Source organism: Macaca nemestrina, chromosome 1 (assembly GCF_043159975.1).
Source record: "Macaca nemestrina isolate mMacNem1 chromosome 1, mMacNem.hap1, whole genome shotgun sequence".
NCBI lineage: Eukaryota > Metazoa > Chordata > Mammalia > Primates > Cercopithecidae > Macaca > Macaca nemestrina.
Window position 1 is genome coordinate 171,639,078 of NC_092125.1, and position 24,935 is coordinate 171,664,012.

Genomic DNA, 24,935 nt, shown 5'->3' on the forward strand with positions numbered 1-24,935 from the left:
CTTGTGGGTAAAGAACAACATTTTTCCAGTGGTAATTCTGTTTCCCACTCAATTTCTCCCATTGAACAACACAATAAAGCTCAGCTTAGGGCCGAAAGCCAACAGGCCATGTCTGCTCTAGATCTGGAACTCACAGTGCAGAGTATACTTGGCAGTAATTAAATAGATGACTTTTCATATCTCTTTCAAAGGTTACCAGCATTAAAAATATGGCTGTACATGAATTCTTATTGGGATCATGATGAACTGAACCAAGTTAGCTCAAATTGGCCAAGTTATCCCTTTACAATTTAATGATTTTTTCACAAATTAGTATGACTTTAATGGCCTTTAAAGTCCATATTAAATTTTTTAACCTTACATAATAGAAAACCAACAATTACTCTCACTGAAAAGAAGAAAGCTGCTATAAGAAGTTACAGTTCATAATCCTTTATAATCCACTTAATAAAGTGGTCACATCCCTCAGCATCAAGCCATGGAGAGCTGACATAGCTGCAATTTTCAAGAGAAAAGTAGGAAAAGGGCAACCAAAGGAGAGAAGGCATTTATACTTCAGACAAGCAGTTGGGCCTGAATGATATCTGGAGAACCTTTGAGCCCTCATATCCTATGATTCTCATAAGTAATGAAATCTGTTTGCTTTATAATTAAACTTCTTTTTTTTTTTTTTTTTTTTTTTGAGACAGAGTCTCTCTCTCTCGCCCAGGCTGGAGTGCAGTAGCGTGATCTCGGCTCACTGCAGCCTCCACCTCCCAGGTTCAAGTGACTCTCATGCCTCAGCCACCTGAGTAGCTGGGACTACAGGCGTGTGCCACCATGTGCAGCTAATTTTGGTATTTTCAGTAGAGCTGGAGTATCACCATGTTGGCCAGGCTGGTCTTGAGCTCCTGGCCTCAAGTGATCTGCCTGCCTTGGACTTCCAAAGTGCTGGGATTACAGGTGTGAGCCATCAAGCTGGGTGAAACTTTCCTTTCCATATAATTAGCCTAAGTTTCTTAGGCCCCAGTGCCTCAAAGAGAACACAGTCAGGAACTGTAATTGTTTGTGGGTGTTTTTATAATTATCTTTAAGAGCTGCTGGGAGAGAGATAATGGACTTCTCCCACAGATAAGGGTGAGACCAGTTTTCCAGAGCACGGAACACTGCATGTGTGTCCTCATTGCTGTACTTGCCACGCTCTGTTCAAATTACTTGTGCTGGTTTTTCTCCCACTCTGAGCACAAGGATGAGATCTTATTACTTCATATCCTCAGCTTGTAGTGTGGCACCTGGCAGGGAGTAGGTGTACTGTGATGTAAATGTCTATTGAACAAAAGTGATCTTAATAAGACAGGGAAAAGAAACCAGAATTCCTGAAACCACCCTGTGCTTTCTGAGCTATTTCCATGCGTTAGTGAGGCCGTGCTGCCTGTAGTCAGCCAGCCATCAGTATTTACCACATGTAAAGGCCATTTCTTGGGGTGTCCACCCAGCTCACAGTGATTCCTTGGATGGGCCATAATGTCTACACTAGGTACTAATAGCCCTGCCCTCAATCAGACTGGATAAAGGGGGGCAGACATCTGCCTCAGTTTGGGGCAATCAGATTCTCTCTCCCAGAGGCTTAACATTTGGAAGAGACATATAAAGATCAGGAGTGCAACGTCAAGACTACCAATGGAAATGCTCAAGGAAAAACAGGGGTTCAGAACCCCCTTTTGCCGACATCTCTAGAGCTGCCCTAGGTCCATCTCTGGAGCCTTATTGTATGGATCTTTTTCTAAGAGTCCATGAGGCATCTGGACTCTCACAATACATTCTCCTTTTAGTTTAAGCTGGCTGGTGGTTACTTTGATTGGTTGAAACTCAACTATATAGTTTTGATTTTATTTTGAATATATACATGTCTTTATTTAACAAATATTTATGCTATGTACACAAAAATGGATAAAATGGATTAAAAATGGATAAAAGACGATTCTTGCCTTTGATGATATTTGCATCATTTACTTAGCTGTAAACAAACAACTAAGTAAACAAACAACTGCAATTGTGGCATTAATACCTGATCTGGTTTGGCTGTGTCCCCACCCAAAATCTCATCTTGAATTGTAGTCCCCAAAATCCCCATGTGTCAAAGGAGAGACCAGGTGGAGGTAATTGAATCATGGGGCAATTACCCCCATGCTGTTCTTGTGCTAGTGAGCGAGTTCTCAGGAGAGCTGACGGTTTTATAAGTGTGTGGTAGTTCCTCCTGCATTCATTCTCCTTCCTGCTACCTTGTGAAGAAGGTGCTTTGCTTCCCCTTGCACTGTGATTATAAGTTTCTTGAGGCCTCCCCAACCACGCTGAACTGTAAGTCAGTTAAATCTCTTTCCTTTATAAATTATCCAATCTCAGATAGTATTTTCATAGCAGTGTGAGCACAGACTAATACACTACTCAAGGGATCTCAATTTAGTTTTTCTCCAAAAGTATGCTAAGAATACCTCTAATTCAGCTTCTTGTTTGTAGAATATATTTATATTTGTGGAAAACACACATTTTGGATCCTGATTTGAATTGTTTTGTTATAAAAATGAAACTCACATTGGTAAAAATCATGTAACTTGTGTTAGACAGAATGCTAAGTCTCCCAAGATTCCTGCCCCCAGTTTACAGACAAATTTCACTTCCATGATGAGACTATATGATAAGTCATAGCTGACTATAAGATAAAGGGAGATTATTAGTTTGGGCCTGACCTAATCATACAAGCAAAGCCCTTCAAATCTGGAGATTTCACTCAGAACCTCAGTATCCTAAAGCCTTAAATTAGTAGGTTGACTTAAATGATTTCTAAACTGATTAAACTCTTTGTAGAATGCCTAGAGGTCACAGACAGGAAGTCAGAGATTGGAAGCACCATTGCTTGCTTCAGGATGGAGGGGGCTTCCTGACAAGGACTGTAGGGACCTCTAGGAGCTGACAGCAGCCCCCACCTGAGAACCAGCAAGAAAACAGAGAATGAGCCTGGAAGCGACTTTCCCCTCAAAGCCTCCAGACAAGACCTCAGCCTGGCCTATGCCTGACTTGAGCTTGGTGATACCCTGGGCAGAGAACTGAGCCATGGCTTGTCATGCCAGCATTCTGACCTACACAACTGTGAGCCAATAAACGGGTATTGTTTTGTGCCATTCAATTTGGGTGATTTGTTACACGGCAAGAGAAAATTAATACATGACACAAATTTTGATTTGGAAAACATGGTCACCGGAAATATAACTAGAAACATAACATTTGACTGCTTACCAGATACCACTGTTCAAAATGCTTTACATACATTAACTCATTTAACCTTCATAACAAGTCTATGTCTTAGTTAGAATTTTTTTTTTTCATTTTCTCTTGGTTTTACAGAAAGGTTAAGCAACCTGACCAAAGTCACACAGCTTATAAATCACAAAGCTGATAAATAGCAGAGCTGAGGTTCAAAAACAGCATTCTGGTTTCAAAACCTACTCTTAAATACTATACTACAGTGTTTCCCATTTTAATAGTCTATCCAGAGCCACAGATGTCTCCTTCTCTCAAATATGCAAGTTAAGATCCCTAGGTGAGTCTAGGCTATTAAATTTTGGGCTATTACTTTTTCAATTATTTAATACATTTCCTTGGGGTAAAAATACATGCACAGTTCTAAGTCTGCTCACTGTATCAACTGCAGTCTGTCCACATTTCATATGTAGGTTCTGGGTGTTTTATCTATTAACATATTACCCATCCCTTATAGAGATACAATGACTATAAAAGGCTTTAAAATTTCATTTTGTGTGATGGGGCAGGTATAGTGGTGAATATTACAGTGGAGTGTAATTTCCTCAGTACTATTCTGGGATAGTTATTAGGGCTGTTCATAAATCCTCTAGCTTCAACTTTTCTTCCTCTTTAAAGGTGAACCAGTGCTTGATTAGCTACGTTTCCTTTTTCTGCACTGGTGATCATGGAAACAAATGGTGAGAAGGCACCTCTGCTGCCTGGCTACGTGAATGACCATGGTGAACAGAGGGCTCCTTACTGAGCCCTGATGGGTATGTAACATGAGAAATAAATAAACCTTTGTTTATTTCTTTGTTGTCTTAAGCCATGAGTTTTGGGGCTGTTTGTTACTGAAGCATAACTGTGTCTACCCTGAGTCTAACATGCTCTATACACGTTTATTCTATAATAATTTTTTAAAAAGCCACATTTATACCTTATTCATAGTAACCAAAAACTGGAAACAACCCAAATGTTCACCAACAGGAGAATGATCATCAAATTTTTGTATATTCATAGAATGAAGTATTACTCTGTGATTAAAGGAATAAACATAACATGGATAAATCTCAAAAACGTTATGTTAATGAAAGAAACCAGACACAAAAGAATAAATGCTGTTTGATTCTATTTACATTAAGTTTAAGAACGGTTGAAACTAACCTATAGTGACAGAAATCAGGAAGCAGGTGGCTCTTGGGGGAAGGAGAGATTGACTGTAAAGGGACACCAGCAATCTTTCAGAGGTGAATGAATAGTCTATATTTTTGTTTTGTGTGGAGGTTACACAGGTGTATGCAATTATCAAAACTCAACAGACTTAAGACATAAAATCTATTGCACTGAGTATAAATTATACTCCAACTAAAAAATAAATCCATGATAATGTGTAGTACAAGACAACTACGTTAGCTTGGAAATGAATATAAGCAAAGGCACAGACAGACCAAAGCAAGGGTATGGATTCTATCACTGATAAGATGTAAGTAAGATACAAAACAACATAAAACCCTGGTTTCTCAAGCTTTAAAACTGGGATAATGTCTAATATTAATAGAATTGTTAGGAGATAATATAAACGTCAAAGCACCAAAGCACACTAATAGAAGTAAATATTTAATGTTTTATGGCTTTGTCATGTTAAATCTCAAATGCTTAGACTTCTAGGTGCTACGTCCTCGGTTACTATTAATTCATTCAGCCATCAATCAAAAAATTTAAAACATCACTGAGTCTAATGCTTTGACTCTAAAGGCTTTATTCTTCTTTTTTCTTTTAATCCCATAGTTTCCATCCTAATTCATGTCCTTTTCATGTTGCCTGGTCTATGACAACAGTATCCCTACTTGTTTTCTTGTTCTGCTTTCTCTGCATCTGAATCCATCCAAATTGCTCCCTCTCAACTGTGAAAACTACCCCCGGAACCGAGCCTGAAAATAACCCAACATCAATGAGTTCCCTCTATGGATGTTTGTTTTGCCTGATGTATAGTTACTTATTTGCATGTCTTTGTAGTTGTTGGAGAACTTCTTACTTAACTGTATGACCTTATACAGCATATGACATACAGGAGGTGCTCAGTAAATCGTGAATTGCTGATGCCATTTGGACTCAATTCTTTCCTGTGTAAGTCTACCTAGCTAGCATTAAATATTAACTAACTCTTGCTGTACCCACTTCTCCAACAGCAATCGCTTGCTGCTTTGAATTTCTAAACTGCTTATGTGGCTTGTCTCAGTAACTTCATTCTATTCTTCTAAGAGCATTTCACTGTATTTTTGGATGCACATATATGTCATATACAGCAATTTGTTGATATAACATATTTATTCTTTATGCCTCAAAGGTGTAACCATAATTCAAACTATAATAAGGGATTTCATTAACATGTTATTTGATAGCCCTCAACTAATTCCTTAGGATAAATATGGGATACTCTAATATAAACTTGAAAAGAACACTGTAAATTGTTGCCAAAATAAAAATTAGTGGTCATGAGGAGAACATACTCATGCTTCAGGGAAACACAATAAGTCCATGGTGACAATTTATGAATGATGAAAAATAAGACATCTAATGTAACGGGTAGTGTGTGTATATTTGTAGAATGCCATAACTTTATCAGGATATGAGATATTCCTAAGAAGCATTTCTACCTCTTCTAAAAGCAAGAAAGTGTGTTTCATCTTAAAATTCATAGGGAATTTTAAGGGACCCCAAATATCCAAAACAATCTTGAAAAAGAAAAAGTTGAAGATCTTACCTTTCCTTGATGTTCAAACCTACTGCAAAGCTATGGTAATCAAAATAGTGTGGTACTGGCATAAAGATCGACATATTAACCTATAGAATAGGACAGACAGCCAAGAAATAAATGTTTGTATACATGTATGTATGTATGTATGTATTTTGAGACAGGATCTCACTCTGTCACCCAGGCTGGAGTGCAGTGGCATTCTCATAGCTCATTGTAGACTTGAAGCCTCAAATTTCTAGGCTCAAGTAAACCTCCTACCTCCGCCTTCTGAGTAGCTGGGACTACAGGTGCAGGCTACCATTTCTGGCTTTTTTTTTTTTTCCAACACAGTCTCCCTCTGTTGCCCAGGCAGCAGTATGGGTGATGTGATCATGGCTCACTGCAGCCTTGACCTTCCAGGCCAGAGCAATCCTCACACCTCAGATTCCCAAGTAGCTGGGACCACAGGTGGGTGCCACCACACTGGGCTAATTTTCTTTTTGAATTTTAGTAGAGACGAGGTCTCGCTATGTTGCCCAGTCTGGTCTTGAATTCCTGAGCTCAAGCAATCCTCCCACCTCAGCCTCCCAAAGTGCTGGGATGACAGGCGTGAGCCATCACACCCACCCTGTATATAATTCAGTGATTTTCAACTAGAACACCAAGACCATTCAGTGGGGGAATGGATGATCTTTTCAACAAATGGTGCTAGAAAAACTGGATATCTACATGTAAAAGAAGTCTTCTGGGTGAAGGTTACACAGATGGGGTGCATCTGTAATCCTAGCTACTCAAAAGGCTGAGATGGGAGGATGGCTTAAGCCCAGGAGTTTGAGGCCAAATTGTGCTATGATCATGCCTGTGAAGAGCCACTACTCTCCAGCCTGAGCAACATAGATCCTCAACTCTAAGAGAGGGGAAAAAAAGAATGAAGTCATAGCCTTCCTTTACACCATATATGAAAATAAACTCAAAATGAATCAAGGGCTTAATACAAGAGCTAAAACTATAAAACTCTTAGATGAAAACATAGGGATGAAATGCTTTGTGACATTGGATTTGACAATAATTTCTTGAATACAACACCAAAAGCGCAGGCAACAACAAAAACAGACAAATCGGACATCAAAATAAAAAACCTTGTGTATTTCAAAGGACACAATCAACAGAGTGAAAAGGCAACTTATGAAATAGGAGAAAATATTTGCAAATCATATATCTGACAAGTGGTTAATATCTAGAATACGTAAAGACTCCCATAATTCAACAACAGCAAAACAAACAACCTCATTAAAAAAATGGGCAAGGGACTTGAATAGACATTTCTATAAAGAAAACACACAAAAAGTCAGTAAGCACATGAAAAGATAATATCACTAATTCATCAGGGAAGTGCAAACCAGGCACATCAAAATCACAATGAGATACCACCTCACACTCATTAGGATGGATACCATCTAAAAAAAAAAAAAAAAAGGAATGTTGGCAAGGTTATGAAGAAAGTAAAACCTGTGTACGTTGTTGGTAGGGACGTAAAATGGTACAGCAACTATGGAAAACAGTATGGAGGCTCCTCAGAAAATTAAAAATAGATTAACTGTATGACTCAGGAATTCCATTTGTGCGGTATATATCCAAAAGAATTGAAAGCAGGGTCTGGAAGATATATCTGTATATCCGTGTTCATAGCAGCATTACTTACAGCCACCAAAAGGTGGAAGCAACCCAAGTACCTATCGATGGATGCGTGGACAAACAAACATGGCACAGACATAAAATGGAACATTATTCAGCCTTAAAAAGGTAAGAAATTCTAGCACATGCTGTGACATGAATGAACATCGAAAATATATGCTAAGTGAAATATACCAGTCACAGAAGGCCAAACACTGCACGAGTCCACTTATGTGAGGTACTAGGACAGTCAAATTCAGAGACAGACAGTAGAATGGTGGCTGCTAGGGGCTGAGAGGAGGGAAGAATGGGGAGTTATTGTTGAATGTATACAGAGTTTCAGTTTGGGAAGATGAAATAATTCTGGAGATGGATGGTGATGATGGTTGCCCAACAATGTGAATGTACTTCAAGCCACTGAACTGTGCATTTAAAATGGTACTTTTTGTATTATATGTTACACTCAGTTGCTTCCACCTTTTGGTTACAGTAAATAATATTGCTCTGAACACGGATATAGAAATATCTCTTCCGGACCCAGCTTTCAATTATTTTGGATGCATGCTCCACAAGTAGAATTGCTGGGTCCTGTGGTCAAATTTTGTGTTGTTTATTTCATCGCAATTAAAATTACCTGAGCAAGAAAAAAAGTGAAAGTGTGATGAAAATATGTTTGAATTACTTACAATGTCACTTAAAATCATGATTGTCTTCAGGGTGCTCTGGGCCTGCCTCTTGGAAACGTCCTTTCACCAAATCCATAGGATCTCATTTTATGCCAACAAAATATCATTTTATCAAAAGCAGAAGTTATGTGCCTGAATTCAGCCTGGATTGTTGAGCAGGCTGACTTTATTTATTGCAACTCGTTCTAAAATGATTACAACTACAATCTAGTGCCTGGCACATCATTTAGGTGCATGTGCACGTACACACACACACGAATGTTGAATAAATGAACACATCAACACAACAAACAAGGCCTGGATATTGCTTTCTGATTGGACTAAATCTAGTGGTCTGAGACATCTCAGGATAGTGAAAAATAATCTCTATACTTCCTGTATTAATTGGAACACGACACTGAATTAACGTTCAGCCAGGAAAGCTCCATGTAAATGAGCCAGAATCATGTACAAAACAAAGCAAATCATTCTATCTCAACGGAAAAATTCCTTTCCAAAAAGATTCCAGGAGATATTCCTAACTGTATGAACAGAGGAAACAGTTCCAATTCACAATTAGAAGAAACTACCAAAATAGCTGAGTATGCTGAATCGGAAATAAAAGTCCAATGACAGTGGAATAATGAGTTCTATTTACTTGGCACTTCAAACAATGTCAATCACTAAGGAGGGCTGCCGGGAGAAAGCAGTATCTAGACCCACATTTTACACAGGAGGCCCCAGGCATGTTCTAAATAATTGTTGCCAGTTGCGCAGAGGAAAAGGTGGGTCATAAAATATTTGGCAGTGCAGGCTGGCAGGAGAGTTGATGTGGGGAACTTAGGACTGGATGAAATGGATAACTTAGCCTAATAAGTTTATCAAAGAGAGCCCTTTCTTTTTTCTTTTCTTTTCTTTTCTTTTCTTTTTTTTGAGACAGGGTCTCTCTCTGTCGCCCAGGCTGGAGTACAGTGGCACTATCTCAGCTCACTGCAACCTCTGCCTCCTGGGTTGAAGTGATTCTCTTGCCTCCGTCTCCTGAGTAGCTGGCATTACAGACGCATGCCACCATGTCCAGTTAATTTTTTGGCATTTTTAGTAAAGACAGGGTTTTGCCATGTTGGCCAAGCTGGTCTCGAACTCCTGGCCTCAAGTGATCGGCCCGTCTTGGCCTCTCAAAGTGCTGGGATTACAGTTGTGAGCCACTGTGCCCAGCCTTCCAAGAGAGTCTTTCTAAAAGGTAGTACAGTAGATACTCTCACCCATTCCCCTCTTATTCCTGGCTGGCAAATCCCAAACATTCAGACACACAGACCTTAATATGCAGCCCTCACCATAAGGCCATGTGCTGGGATCCCCACCCTCAGGGACAAACTGGGACAAATCCTGCCTGATTACTCTTTGATAATCATGGTAATCTCATTTCAAGAGACAGCAATGGTTTGGCAATGGTAATGAGTCATACCGGAGATCCTCAGTAGAGACTTGTTCAGAGGCCTTATGCTCTGCTAAAGTCGTCTGAAGGATGAAAAACTCAGAATTCTAAGGCTAAAAGTTTACAAGTGACAGGAATATGCACAGAGGAAACCAAACGTCTCACTCTGGTTGCCGTAATTTGTTCAGATAGTGCTATTTCTTATCTGTTCATTAAGATTCTTTGACAGTAAGCAATAAAAATAAATTTGGGCCAACTTAAGCAAAAGAGAATTTACTGGAGGGATACTGAGCTCTCACAAAATTGACAGGCTATAGGATCAGGCTTGGGACAGTTGGGAACTAAGAGACCTCCAGAGGACAAGGAAGTAGGAAACAGAACGATGTAGCAGGAGTGTCTGGCCAGGGCACTGTGGCTCTATGGATAAACACCATTCGTATCAAATCACTCACATCGCTTGCTTCCAATTCTATGCCTAAAGTATCATATTGCCCAAGTGTGAGACACATTGACCACCTGCTGGCCACACTTTGGCAGTGAGAGAAAGAACTGGCTCCTTCAGCTTCCACAGAGGGAGACAGGTATCTAGATGTACTGTTTCTCTGTGTGTGTGTGTGTGTGTGTGTTTGTGTGTGTATTGGGAGATGGGAAGTGGGGGTCTACCCAAGGAAACAGGAATTCCACTGGGCAAATAGTATAAATATTGACCAGCAAGAAAGAAAAAAAGCAAGCTCACATCATCCCTGATGACCATCCCAATTAGTTGTCTCTGAGTGCCAAAAGAGGTGAAACAAATACAGGCATAATTCCCATAAGCGAATATATGCACTTATTGTATTAAGGAATGGAAGTAGCAAAGAAAAAAATTACCAATTCTGCCCACGAAAGAGTAAAACTGAGTAGACCAATATCAACTTCTGAAATTGAATTGGTAATTAAAAAAAAAAAACTTGCCAACCAAAAAAAGCCCTGGACCAGATGGATTCAAACTGAATTCTACCAGACGTACAAAGAAGAACTGATACCAATCCTACTGAAACTGTTCCAAAAAAATCAAGGAGGAGGGGCACCTCCCTAACTCATTCTATGAAGCCAGCATCAGCTGACACCAAAATCTGGCAGAGACACAACAAAAAAAGAAAACTTCAGGCCAGTATCCCTCATGAACATAGAAGCAAAAATCATCAACAAAATATTAGCAAACCAAATTCAGTAGCACATCAAAAAGTTTACCACCACCAAGTAGGCTTTATTCCTGAGATGCAAATCTGGTTCAACATACACACATCAGTAAATGTGATTCACCACATAAACAGAATCAAAAGCAAAAATCATATGATGATCATCTCAATAGATGCAGAAAAAGCTTTTGATAAAATCCAACATACCTTCATAATAAAAACCCTCAACAGACTACACATAGAAGGAACACCTCAAAATGATAAGAGCCATCTCTGAAAAACCTACAGCTGACATCATGCTACCTTACAGAATTCAAAACAATTGACATACACAGCTATACTTACCCAACGATACCTTCCTAAAGAAGGATTGCTTCTCTCCTAGAAGCACATGTCCAGGTATTCTGATTGGGTACCCAGTTGTGGAACCTTTGGGTTTCTACACATCCTATGACTTTGCTTACTTATCCTTCGAGTCTTAGCCTAAGCATCTTTCTCTGTGACATCTTCCCACAGACCCCAAAGACTACATCAGATGCATCTCCTATATGTCCCTACAGCATCAGAGTACTTATATCACTGGATAAGGTACTAGACTATTGTTTATTCTCTGTTTCCTCCTTTCAGACAGAAATTGTGCTCTTTCCATCACCAACCCCACCGCAATAACACACGTAGGTGTTCTGTAAACACCTGCTGAAAAGATGAATGAATGTTTCTTTATGCAAGTTAAACTCATGCTTATGCATGCATTCTTTTTTCCTGTTTATCAAAACTAGATCTAATGAATCAAGAGCACAAGAAGGATTTTTATTTTTATATTTTTTGAGATGGAGTTTCACTCTTTTTGCCCAGGCTGGAGTGCAATGCGTGATCTCAGCTCACTGCAACCTCCACCTCCTGGGTTCAAGTGATTCTCCTGCCTCAGCCTCCCAAATACCTGGGATTACCGGCACCCGCCACCATGCCCAGCTAATTTTTGTATTTTTAGTAGAGACGGGGTTTCACCATGTTGGTTAGGCTGGTCTGGAACTCCTGACCTCAGATGATCCGCCTGCCTCGGCCTCCCTAAGTGCTGGGATTACAGGTGTGAGCCACCATGCTCGGCCAAGAAGGATTTTTAAAATAGGCATCCAAGTTGCTTCTTCAGATGATCATCTCCTTAAGATGACTCTGGCATTCACATTAACTTCAAGCAATATCGTCTTTCAGGGATATGGCCAGAGGACAACGAGCCACGCTATATTTTTAATTACACAAGCAAGACATATGTTCAATTGATACAGGAAGGTGGAGCCCATGGTGAGTCCACTTTTACTCAGTGGGGCTTGACAGCTAGCACTAAATCTTTCTAAGGATTTCAGTTTCATCTCGTTTCCTTTAGCCCCAGGAGTTTTTACACAGTACACATTTTCCACATGTAATTAAGTAACGGAGAGTGAGTTGTTATACATGACATTCAAGTTTTGATAGTGGGGGAAGGTATGACAAGAGCTGCAGGCAAGATCATTAATCTCCTTGGATCCCTGCACTGCCAAATACAGCAATTTATTCGTTGTGTTAATATAGTTCTCCTCCTGTACTTAAATTGGTGTGCTCACATGAAGGGGAGAATGCCAAACACGAAAACCCACAGAACCGAATGTAGAGTGCATAGCAAGCACCCAGATTGTAATACGCATCTGGATGATACGGAGTTGAATAATTTAGTGTATCAGAGACCACATGTTTAAAGTACAATTTCCAGGATTGTCCAAAATCTAATGATGTGAAAAGGAAAAGGGAAAAAGTGATTATGTAAGTCATGTATAAATAGCTGCAACTTGCTAATTTGTGCTAATGACCCACAGACCCCTTGCCAATTATAGATGAATTAGTATACGAATAAATACAAGTGTTAAAAGAATATGACAAGGACCTGATCACAAAATGTACATTGCTATAGACTAAAGGCCTTAGTTAATTAAAATGTTGCTTGCAGCATATTTTAATAGCTTTCTGTGATTACTGCTAATCATTCTCTAAAACCTGTGGCCAGTTCCCATTTTCATCTCAATTGTCAATAAATTTGAAAAACAGTTGCCAAGGTATAAAAGCCAAAATTTTCTGTATAATGGAAAAGCACAGAGGATAATTTCAACTAAGGAAGGAAATTTTGCCAAATAGAAGTGCAAATTGTTAAGAAATACAATTTATAAAAACTAGTTTTCAAAGTTACATTATAACACAGTACAAGCTATGCAGAGTTCAAAAGACAAGCAAAATCGCATCTGTGGTGCTGAGATGATTTAAGTGTTAACTTTTGGAAACTTGATAATGAATCGAATTTTAACTTCTTCAGGATTTGATACTAAAACAGGCAAAATCAGGATTCTTATAATAAATAATTATTCAGAATCACTCCTATATGTTTTTTCTCCCTATAAAAGAAGATATAAAAAAATCTTAGCTAATTTGGGAAAGTACTGGGAAGAGGGGCTGAGGTATGAGGAATTTTGTAAAATACTGAGTTACAGAAATATATTTTTAATCCACAAAATAACAACAATGAACTTACTATAATTGTTGCCTTTGGACAATAAGTAATCTAGAACTGCTTAGTAGGAGCAAAAAGGAAATTCATTCAATAAAGCTTTCTGAACACTCATTATATGCTACACACTGTAATTGAAAGACCATGCAGGAAAGGTTCATGCTACAGTCTGAATGTTTGTGTCCCCTCAAAATTCATATGTTGAAACTGAATCACCAACATGAAGGTATTAATAGGCAGGGCCTTTTGGAAGGTGTTTACGTCATGAGAGTGGGGCCCTCATGGTGGGATTACTGCCTTACAAAGGAGGCCCAAGGGAGCCCCTCCTGTTACGTGGGATACACGGAATAGATCTATGAAAGAGGAAGCAGGCCCTCTCCCAGACACCAAATCTGCTAGAGCCTTGATCTCAAACTTTGTAGCCTCCAAAACTGTGAGAAATAAATTTCTGGGCCAGGCCCAGTGGCTCGCGTCTGTGATCCCAGCACTTTGGGAGGCTGAGGTGGGCAGACCATTGAGGCCAGGAGTTTGAGACCAGCCTGGCCAACACAGTGAAACCCCATCTCTACTAAAATACAAAAAAAATTAGCCGGGCCTGATGGTACACACCTATAGTCCCAGCTACTCGGGAGGCTGAGGCATGAGAATTGTTTGAGCCTGGGAGGCAGTGGTTGCAGTGTGCCAAGATCGCACCACTGCACTCCAGCCTGGGTGACAGAGCAAGACTCTGTCTCAAAATAAATAAATAAATAAATGAATTTCTGTTCTTTGTAAGACACTCGGGTATTTTGTTACAGCAGTCCGAATGGACTAAGAATTAGAGTACAGATTTTAAATGTACATTGATACTTCTAAATTGCTTAAAATCACTTCCAGTAAATAAGCATTCAGTAGCGTCCTCAATTTTGTGTATACCATTGATTTACTCAACAAATTCTTTTCTTGATTCTGTTCTGTTCAATGATCAAAACTGAAATAATCAGACTCTAAATTGATGGAGCTTTACTACTATGATTAAAATTCTATTCAGGTTTCTCTTCTGTCTTCTAAATAATTTCAAATCGTTTAACCTTTCTTTATTGAAGGAGGAGGGTTTTATTTCCCAACTACACAATTGCATTAAATTATTTCCTTTGGACTCTATTCAATGTTCTTTTTGCTCTCTTTAAAATTGCACGGCCCATGTGGGTAATAAAAGCCCCACCACATGTGCTGAAGAGGTAAGTAATGTTGATAACAGCTCTTGTGGTAGCAGCCATCACTATGTACTAAATACCATGTGCAGATGCTGACCCTGTTAAGTGCTACATACATCTTCTCATGTACTAGCCACACAGTGTGCTTTTTTTTTTTTTTTTTTGAGACAAGGTCTTGTTGTCACCCAAGCTGAAGTGTAGTGGCGTGATCATGGCTCACTGCAGCCTCAACCTCCTTGGCTCATGCGATGCTCCTGCTTCAGCCTCCCAAGTAGCTGGGACTACAGGGCACATGCCACCACACCCGGCTAATTTTTTTCTTTTGCACAGATTGGGTCTCACTATGTTGCCCAGACCAGTCTTAAACTCCTGAACTCAAGCCATCCTACTGCCTTGGCCTCCCAAAGTGGTGGGATTACAGGTGTGAGTCACTGCGCCCGGCCCCCACACAACTTTATGCAAAGTTTTCAAGTCTAAACACACTACTTTTGTGGACTTCTCTCAATGAACAACATCTGAATCTCTTGAGTGCCGACCTTTCTTCAAAGTCTACTCAATTTTTTTTTAAATCAACTAACTCTAATTTTATAACCCTTGCCAAAAGAAAGGACAAGAAAACCAAAAAGGAGACTGGTGTCTAACAGAGGATGTCAAAGGAGAGTAAGGATAAAGGGCTCATCTTAACATACAAAGACATATGTGAAGGAGGAAGCTTTCACTCTCTGAAAATAGAGTAAAAAACTAGAAAGCCAGAAAGTGCCACTAGGTGGGAGAAAAGGATGCTAATACAGGATTTCCTTTTTTTTTGAGACAGAGTCTCGCTCTGTCAACCAGGTGGGAGTACAGTGGTGTGATCTCGGCTCACTGAAACCTCTGCCTCCTGAGTTCAAGAAGCAATTCTCCTGCCTCAGCCTCCTGAGTAGCTGGGATTACAGGTGTGCGCCACCACGCCTGGCTAATTTTTGTATTTTTAGTAGAGACAGGGTTTCACCATGTTGGCTTGGCCAGGCTGATCTCGAACTCCTGACATCGTGATCTGCCCGCCTCAGCCTCCCAAAGTGCTGGGATTACAGACGTGAGCCACCATGCCTGGTCTTTTTTTTTTTTTTTTTTTTTTTCCTTTTTTTTTTTGAGATAGAGTCTTTCTCTGTCGTCCAGGCTGAAGTGCATGGTGCGATCTCAGCTCACTGAAGCCTCTGCCTCCTGGGTTCAAGCAATTCTCCTGCCTTAGCCTCCCGAGTAGCTGGGAGTAGAGTTGTGTGCCATCACACCTGGCTAATTTTTTGTATTTTTCAGTAGAGACAGGTTTCGCTGTGTTGGCCAGTCTGGTCTCAAACTCCTAACCTTAGGTGATCCTCCCAAACTGCTGGGATTACAGACATGAGCCACCGTGCCTGGTCCTAATGCAGGATTTCTTCAGGAGCAAAGTAGAAGTGGAAAGGAATATTTCAATCACGTTAGTGCCCATGCTGGGAATAAAACCACCTCCTAATCCCAATGGTCCCTGGGAATGGACAGATCTTACTGCTGGTAGCTAATGAGAAAGGGAAGAATAATAATGATTGTCATCATCCTAAAATAGCAGCTAACATTCTTTCACCCCTTATTCTCTGCTAGATATTGTATTGAGCATTTTCAATTTCTGAAATATCACAATGAATGAGGGAGGTGCTTTATTATCCCATTTTACAGATGATACCTGAGTCCCAGAAGGAAAAAGAAGCAGAGCTACAGTGAACATAGAGGGTTAGGTACATGACCTAAAAATAATTCAGATTTACTTGTCATTTCAGTCCAATAAAGAGAATCAAACAACCTCATTTCTACTGCTGATGTGGCAATGTTGGCTACAAACAGTCAGATCCCTAATTCTGATTTACTTGTACCGAGAGGGCTCAATCAGCTTGCAGGGGAGGTGTGAGTAAATGTGAAGCCCCAAACACACAATACAACTCTAGGCAGCAGTGCTGACATCTTCTCTACTCCGGGCTTCTCACCAGCACTCTTACAAGGAAGCTCCTAAAAATGTCCTCAGTTCTATTTTCTTGTTTATTCTTTAATGAAGACATTAATGATTCAGCAAATGTACCAAATAATAGTGACAGGAAGAGAAGTTAGCAGGTCTCATTATATTTATATACAGGATAAATGGATCCAGAAAGGGAAGAATGTTTTATAACTGAATTATAAATACTAGCCTCAGCTACCGATTCTACGCTGTGAAACATAAGCAAGTAAGAAAACTTCATAATCAAAACAATCAGTACTTTTCTTTTCTTTTTTTTTTTTTTTTTGAGACAGAGTCTCACTGTCACCCATGCTGGAGTGCAGTGGTGCAGTCTTGGCTCACTGCAAGCTCCGCCTCCCGGGCTCACGCTATTCTCCTGCCTCAGCCTCCCGAGTAGCGGGGACTACAGGCGCCCGCCACCACCACGCCCGGCTAATTTTTTGTATTTTTAGTAGAGACAGGGTTTCACCATATTAGCCAGGATGGTCTTGATCTCCTGACCTCGTGATCCGCCCGCCTTGGCCTCCCAAAGTGCTGGGATTACAGGCGTGAGCCACCGCGCCCTGCAATACTTTTCTTGAAGTGACAGTTACAAAAGGAATATATGTTTTTAGAAGAAACAGTGATTTCGCTAGACAAATCAAAGATGACATAGTCTTACATTAATAACATCTTCAGAAGAGGTCTTTGATTTTGCAAAACCAGATCTAGCAATCTTACCTGATGAAAACCAGCTTGACTTTTGATGGGGCGGTCTTAATAATGGCAGATGCATTTTGGTGACTTCTTCCATACAGAATTTGATTGTTTATCTGTTTGGGAAAAAATACAATGTACTAAATTATACATGTCTACAAGTATATACATATATACTTGGAATTAAATGATAAAGTCTACTGATTTATTTTTTTTTTTGAGACACTCTCACTCTGTCATCCAGGCTGGAGTGCAGTGGTGCGATCTTGGCTCACTGCAACCTCCACCTTCTGGGTTCAAGTGATTCTCATGCCTCAGCCTCCTGAGTAGCTGGAATTACCAGCATACGCCATCATGCCTGGCTAATTTTTTTGTATTTTTAGTAGAGATGAGGTTTCACCATGTTGGCTAGGTTGGTCTTAAACTTTTGGCCTCAAGTGATCTGCCCGCCTCAACCTCCCAAAGTGCTGGGACTACAGGCAAAAGCCACTGCACCCGGCCCTAAGTCTACTGTTTTTTGTTTTTTTTTTTTTGAGGCGGAGTCTCGCTCAGTCACCCAGGCTGGAGTGCAGTGGCACGATCTTGGCGCACTGCAACCTCTACCCACCAGGTTCAAGCAATTCTCCTGCCTCTGCCTCCTGAGTAGCTGGGATGACAGGTGTGTGCCACCATGGTTGGCTAATTTTTGTATTTTTAGTAGAGATGGGGTTTCACCACGTTGCCCAGGCTGGTTTAGAACTCCTGACCACGTGATCCACATGTCTTGGCCTCCCAAAGTAAGTCTAATGATTTTTAAGTGGGAATATTAGGACTCTCAAATGCTAAAAATCTTAATATTCTTTGTAGTAGAGATTCAAACAGTAATTCTAAACAGCTATCAAAAATCCTTAAATTCAGTTTTGACTACAGTTAATGAAGAACATACAGCCCTTTATCCTTTTGCTAAACTTCAAGAAAGCAGTAGTTAAGCCTGATACAAAAAGTTTACGACAGATATTTCATTTCCTACAGCTTTCCCAGATTATTTAGAAATGTTGAAAACAGACCAAATTGTGGTATTCACCGGAGCTCTGGAGAGCCCATTAAACATGATTTTGTAAACATGTCAAGGTTATTACATAACATAAATTTTGTTACTGAAGAGAAGGTAAATATTATGTCCCTGTTTTAAGTCAAATTTTAAACCAGCTACACAGAAAGATTTTACTGAATGCCATCAATGAGCCGTCTGCTCATATCCAAGACATGGTAGAATTTTAAACTTGATTGAATCTACCAAAAGATGACCTAAACAACATTTAAATTCTAAATTTCTTTATTCCAAAATTTCCCACTGATAAACTATGATGATAGCTGGAAACTCTCTTACTTTATTTCACCCAGTTGGTAACAGCTCGTAGTTTTGACTTTTTTCCTTCCATCTCTTTAAAACGTAGTTAATGATCGATACCTATACCATCCCTATTCAAGTGTGAACTTGACAATCTCTACTATTTAAGAGATAGTATAGTGTGCTATATAAGGGATAGGAAAAGGAGTTGTAATTAGCATCTAATTTGTTCTTGCTGTCTCTGGAATTTTGCATTTTAAGACACAACTGATGTTCAAGACATCTAAACACATTATTATTATTTTTTTTGGTCAAAATAGTTATAATGAGAAAGCATATGGAAATGAACAATTTAAAATATGAAATGAAAATATAGTATTTTCAACTGTCTGAAAAGCGGCCCTTCCGTCACCTTTCCTAAGTGGTAAAGCTGGGATTCACATCCAAGGCTGATGGAAAGACCAAACTGGAGCTACCTTCTCACTCTGCCTCTTATTTTATCAGCTTTCGTTCTGCAGGAAGATCCTCAATCTCACTGGGCACAGTGGCTTACGCCTGTAATCCCAGCACTTTCAGAGACCAAGGGAGGCAGATCACTTGAGGTCAGGAGTGTGACACCAGCCTGGCCAACATGGTGAAACCCCGTCTCTACTAAAATTACAAAAATTAGGCTGGGCACCTATAATTCCAGCACATTGGGAGGCCTAGGCGGATGGATCACTTGAGGCCAGGAGTTCGAGACCAGCCTGGTCAACATGGCGAAACCCCATCTCTACTAAAAAATACAAAAATTAGCTGGGTGTGGTAGTGCATGTCTATCGTCCCAGCTACTTGGGAGCTGAGATGGCGCCACTGCACTCCAGCGTGGGTGACAGACTGAGACTCTGTTTCCAAACAAAAATCAAAACAAAAACAAAAACAAAAACAAAAAATTAGCCAGACATGGTGGTGCGCACCTTTAGTCCCAGCTACTGGTGAGGCTGAGACAGGAGAATAGCTTGAACCTGGGAGGTGGAGGTTGCAGCAAGCCGAGATTGCGCCACTGCACTCCAGCCTAGGTCACAGAGTGAGACTCAGTCACACACACACACACACACAAAATCATCAATCTCATAGAAAGCACCGATTTCCACACTGTCAGTTCTCTGTGCCTCAGTTTCCCCTTCTCTAAAAGAAATCTAAGTACCTACTTCACAAAGCTATTGTAAGAATTAAACAAGATAATGCCTTTACATTTTATTTAGAGTACTCTTGATACCCAAAGGATTTTTAAAACTACTCATCTTTGCTATTACGTGTCTTTTTTTTTTTTTTTTTTTTTTTTTTTTTTGAGACAGAGTCTTGCTCTGTTGCCAAAGCTGGAGTCCAGTGGCATGATCTCAGCTCATTGCAACCTCTGCCTCTGAGGTTCAAGCAATTCTCCTGCCTCAGCCTCCTGAGTTGCTGGGATTACAGGTGCCTGCCACCAAGCCTGGCTAATTTTTTTTGTATTTTTAGTAGAGACGGGTTTTCACCATGTTGGCCAGGTTGGTCTTGACCTCCTGACCTCAGGTGATCCGCCCTCCTCGGCCTCCCGAAGTGCTGGGATTACAGGTATGAGCCACTGTGCCTGGCATATGTTTCTATCCTTAGTATCATGCATTTAAAAATAAGTCCACTGTCTATATATTTTCTCCTAACACTTTAATAATTTAACTTTTCTTATATTTGTATCTTCTTACCCAGTTAGCTACAAGGGAAATGGTTAAAGAAATCATGCAGTGGCCGGGTGCAGAGGCTCACAGCTGTAATCCCAGCACTTTGTGAGCCTGAGGCCGGTGGACCAGCCTGAGCAACATGGTGAAACCCTGTGTTGACAAACAATATAAAAATCAGCCAAGTGCGGTGGTATGCACTTGTAGTCACAGCTACTTGGGAGGCTGACGTGGGAGGTTCACTTGAGCCTGTAAGGTTGAGGCTGCAGTGAGGCAAGATTGTGCCACTGCACTCTAGCCCGGGCAACACAGTGAGACCCTGTCTCCAATTAAAAAAAAAAAAAAAAAGAAAGAAAGAAAAGACAAGGAAAGAAATCATTTTTAAGAGTTTGTGAAAAAGCATACTTAATGACATAGAAAATGTCCAAAATGGTACTAACTGGTAAAACCAAGTTTTAAAATAGTATGTTTAGTATGATCATGTATTTTGCTGACCATATTTTCCAATCTCTTTAATTTATAATTAACTACAAACAAGGTACTTTAAATCATATTTGAAAATTAGATTAGGACAGGTGTGGTGGCTCATGCCTGTAATACCAGAGCTTTGGGAGGCTGAGACAGGAAGATCACTTGAGGAGTCTGAGACCAGCCTGGGCAACACAGAAAGACCCTGTCTCTACAAAAAAATAATAAAAAATTAACCAGGTATGGTGGCGTGTGCCTGTAATACCAGCTACTCAGGGGAAGCTGAGGTGGGAGGATTGCTTCAGTCCAGGAGTTCAAGACTACAGTGAGCTATGACTGTACTACTGCACTCCAGCCTGATCGGCAGAGTGAGAAGAATGGCAGGGCGGGTGCGGTTGCCCATGCCTGTAATCCCAGCACTTTGGGAGGTTGAGGCAGGCAGATCACTTGAGGTCAGGAACTCAAGACCAGCCTGGCCAACATGGCGAAACCTCACCTCTACTAAAAATACGAAAATTAGCTGGGCATCGTGTCATGTGCCTGTGGTCCCAGCTACTTGGGAAGCTGAGGCATGAGAATCACTTGAACCTGGGAGGCGGAGGCTGCAGTGAGCCAAAATCGCATCACTGCACTCCAGCCTGGGCGACAGAGCAAGACTCTGTCTCAAAAAAGATGAATGACATTTGGAATGAGCCTGATTCAAGGCCTGGCATTCAGTTAAGCATTTGTGAATGTCTATGTCTTCCCCACTGTGTTCAGCCTCTGCTTCCAGAAACTTTTTCTAAACCACCTATCCTACCCTCCTGTCTTTGAATCCTGTGGCACTAGGTTTAAAAAAATTTTCCCTTCTTGCACTTATACCACAACACAACATGGTAAAGTCAATCCTTGTTGGGCAGTAAGCATCAGTGCAGGCACACAACACCTACTGAACTGAGCTGAGCTCCTTAGGGCAGGAGCCAACATCCTCCTCTAGGTGGCTCCCAGCTTTTCATGCAGAGCTTGCGCATAGTAGCCCTCAATGAGGATGTGCTGAATTGCAGTCCTGAATGGAAGTGGTACTTAATCAACTGTGAGTAGGCTTTCACTAACATGGGCTCCAGCCTTCAAAATGACTAAGGTTAAAAAAAAAAAAAAGGTTTTGATCAGCAAAACGCTTGAGCATGTAGGAAATCTAACTTTCATGTTTATGGATATGTCTGCTTCTTTAGTGGTGATCCTCCATTTTGGTAGAATAGAATCTATGGTACTATTATTCCGAGAGGGAAAAATGAGATCCGAAACGAAGAAAGCAGTTCATTAATTTTAATTTACGTAAGAGGAAATCTAAAGTTATGCCTTTCATGGTGCTGTTTCTACATGTGCAGAGCCTCTGGCAGTGGAAAGGCAAAGCAGCTTGCTTGCTGTTGATGTTTTTTCCAGTGCCAATCCGGGTGTTTACAGCTAAGGCAGCTGCTCCCGGCAACATGCCGAGGCCTCTGGAGAAACTCTGCTATGCAGTGGAAAACTGGGAACAGAGCAAGAAACCCAAGAAAGAGTGAACCTGATTTAACTGGATTAAATCTAGAAGAAAAATGCTGATCTCTGGATAAAAAAATAAATCCAAGACAAAGACTCTTTTATGGCCTTAAAAATAACACATTTAGGGTTAGGGCTAGGGGAAAAAAATAACCCATTTGTAGCCATTCAGTTTTAGGAGAGGTCTCTCTTTTGTTTTCTTCTTATTTAATATAAAACAATTTCACTATTTAAATAAAAGTTATACAGCTTCCAACTATTCAAGCAGTTTTCATATTTTTTCATCACTAAAGGAAACATACTCTATTGAAAACTCAATAACAAGTTGGAAAGAATGATATATTTTATGCACAATTAGCTTTAGATTATCATCTATTGTATTACTGAGAAGCTGTTCTCTGAGGACATTATTCTTTAAACAACAGATGTAGAAAGTTTTCCAAATAATATAGGCAAAAAAAGAAAAAAAAAGCATTCTTTTTTGGAAGTCTATTAGGTTAACTATAGTTAATAAAGGCTACCATCTACTGAGTGCTTACTCAGTGCAGAACTCTATGCTAAACTCATTAAGCACAGTATCTCACTTAAATCTCAGAATAACTGGGGTAGGATTTACTTTCACTAGATTAGGAAACTATGATTTGCCCAAGGTGCTTTAGCAATTAGTTTAAAAGCCTATAATCCTAGGGCATACCCAGAGGTCACATGATCTGGATGGTACACAGAAAACATGAGATAACTTCTAACAGCCATCTCTATAAAAAGATGAACAAGAACAGAAAAGTGAGTTGGTCACCCTACCATCTTAGGTCTTGGACTTTTGAGATCAAAAAGTCAGTATCAACCAAAAACCAGGTCACTACAACACATGGGGGAAATGCCCAATAGTTGACTTTTAAGCTATATTTTGCTTTTTGCTTGTTTTTTTTTTTTTTTTTTTTTTTTTTTGAGACAGGGTCTCAGTGTCACTCAGGCTGGAGTGAAGTAGTATGTATGTGGCTCGCTATAGCCTCAGTCTCCTGGGATAAAGAGATCCTCCTGCTTCTTCCTCCCAAGTAGCTGGGACCACAGGCATGTGCCACCATACTCATCTAAGACTTTTAGGTTTTTTAAAGTCCCGAATGCAATATGGAGTCCCATAAAACTGTTCCTTTCTCTTCATGCAAACACACTGAACCTTGAATAACGACATACCCTTATGACACTTTTTTCAGTATATAGGTATATCTCATTTTATTGTGTGTTTTTTTTTTTTTACAAATGGAAAGTTTGTGGCAACCCTGCATCGAGCAAGTCTACTGGCACCATTTTTACAGCAGCATGTGCTGACTTCCTGTCTGTGTCACATTTGGGTAATTCTCTCCATATTTCAGACTTTTACATTATTATTATATCTGTTATGGCAATATGTGATCCATGACCTTCGATCTTATTATTATTGTTTTGGGGCATCATAAACTGTGCCCATATAAAATGGCAAACTTAATTAATCAATTAACACACAATTGTGTGTTCTGATTACTCCACTGACCAGCTGCTCCCCATCTCTTTTTCTCTCCTCCAAGATCTTCCTATTCCAAGACACAACAATATTGAAGTTAGGCCAATTAATACCCTACAATAATCTTTAAGTGTTCAAGTAAAAGGAAGAGTCCCACATCTCTCATTGTAAACCAAAAGCTAGAAATGACTAAACTTAGTGAGGAAGGCATGTCAAAAGCTGAGATAAGCTGAAAGCTAGGCCTCTTGCATCAGTTAGCCAAGTTGTGAATGCAAAGGAAAAGTTCTTGAAGGAAATTAAAAGTGCCACTCCAGTGAACACAGGAATGATAAGAAAGCGAAACAACCTAATTGCTAATATGGAGAAAGTTTAAGTGGTCTGGATAGAAGTTTGAATCGGCCATAACATTCCCTTAAGCAAAAGCCTAATCCAAAGCAAGGCCCTAACTCTCTTCAATTCTATCTAGGCTGGGAAAGGTGAGGAAGTTGCAGAAGTTGTTTGAAGCTAGCAGAGGTTTATGGCGAGAAGTCTCAATCTCATAAAAGTGCAAGGAGAAGCAGCAAGTGCTAATGTAGAAACTTCAGCAAGTTATTCAGAAGATCTAGCTAAGCTCAGTAACAAAGATGGCTACACTAAACAATAAATTTTCAACAACAGTCTTTCATGTGAAGAAGGATGTGTTTGCTTCCTTCCCCTTCCGTCATGACTGTAAGTTTCCTGAAGCCTCCCAACCATGTGGAACTATGAGTCAATTAAACTCCTTTGCCTATATGGAATCAACCTAAGTGCTCATCAACAGGGGAATGGATAATGAAAATGTGGCATATATACACAATGGAATAATATTCAGCTATAACAAAGAATGAAATCCTGTCATTTTCTATAATATGGATGGAACTGGAGGCCATTATGTTAAGTGAAATATATCAAGCACAGAAAGACAAATATCACATGTTCTCACTCATATGTGGGAGCTAAAAAAGTAGATTTCATGAAGATAGAGAGTAGACTGGTGATTAC

General features: G+C 40.0%; 1 protein-coding gene across 6 annotated transcripts in view; it reads right to left on the reverse strand.

The window, feature by feature from the left end:
• Positions 1–24,935, reverse strand: part of LOC105495168 (PATJ crumbs cell polarity complex component) — a 428,227-nt gene that overhangs the window by 136,272 nt on the left and 267,020 nt on the right. For all 6 annotated transcript variants that reach the window (XM_011764431.2, XM_011764430.2, XM_011764432.2 and 3 more), the window contains one exon: positions 17,429–17,520. In XM_011764431.2, the coding sequence (XP_011762733.2) occupies positions 17,429–17,520 (92 nt within the window). The remainder of the gene's footprint in view (positions 1–17,428; positions 17,521–24,935) is intronic.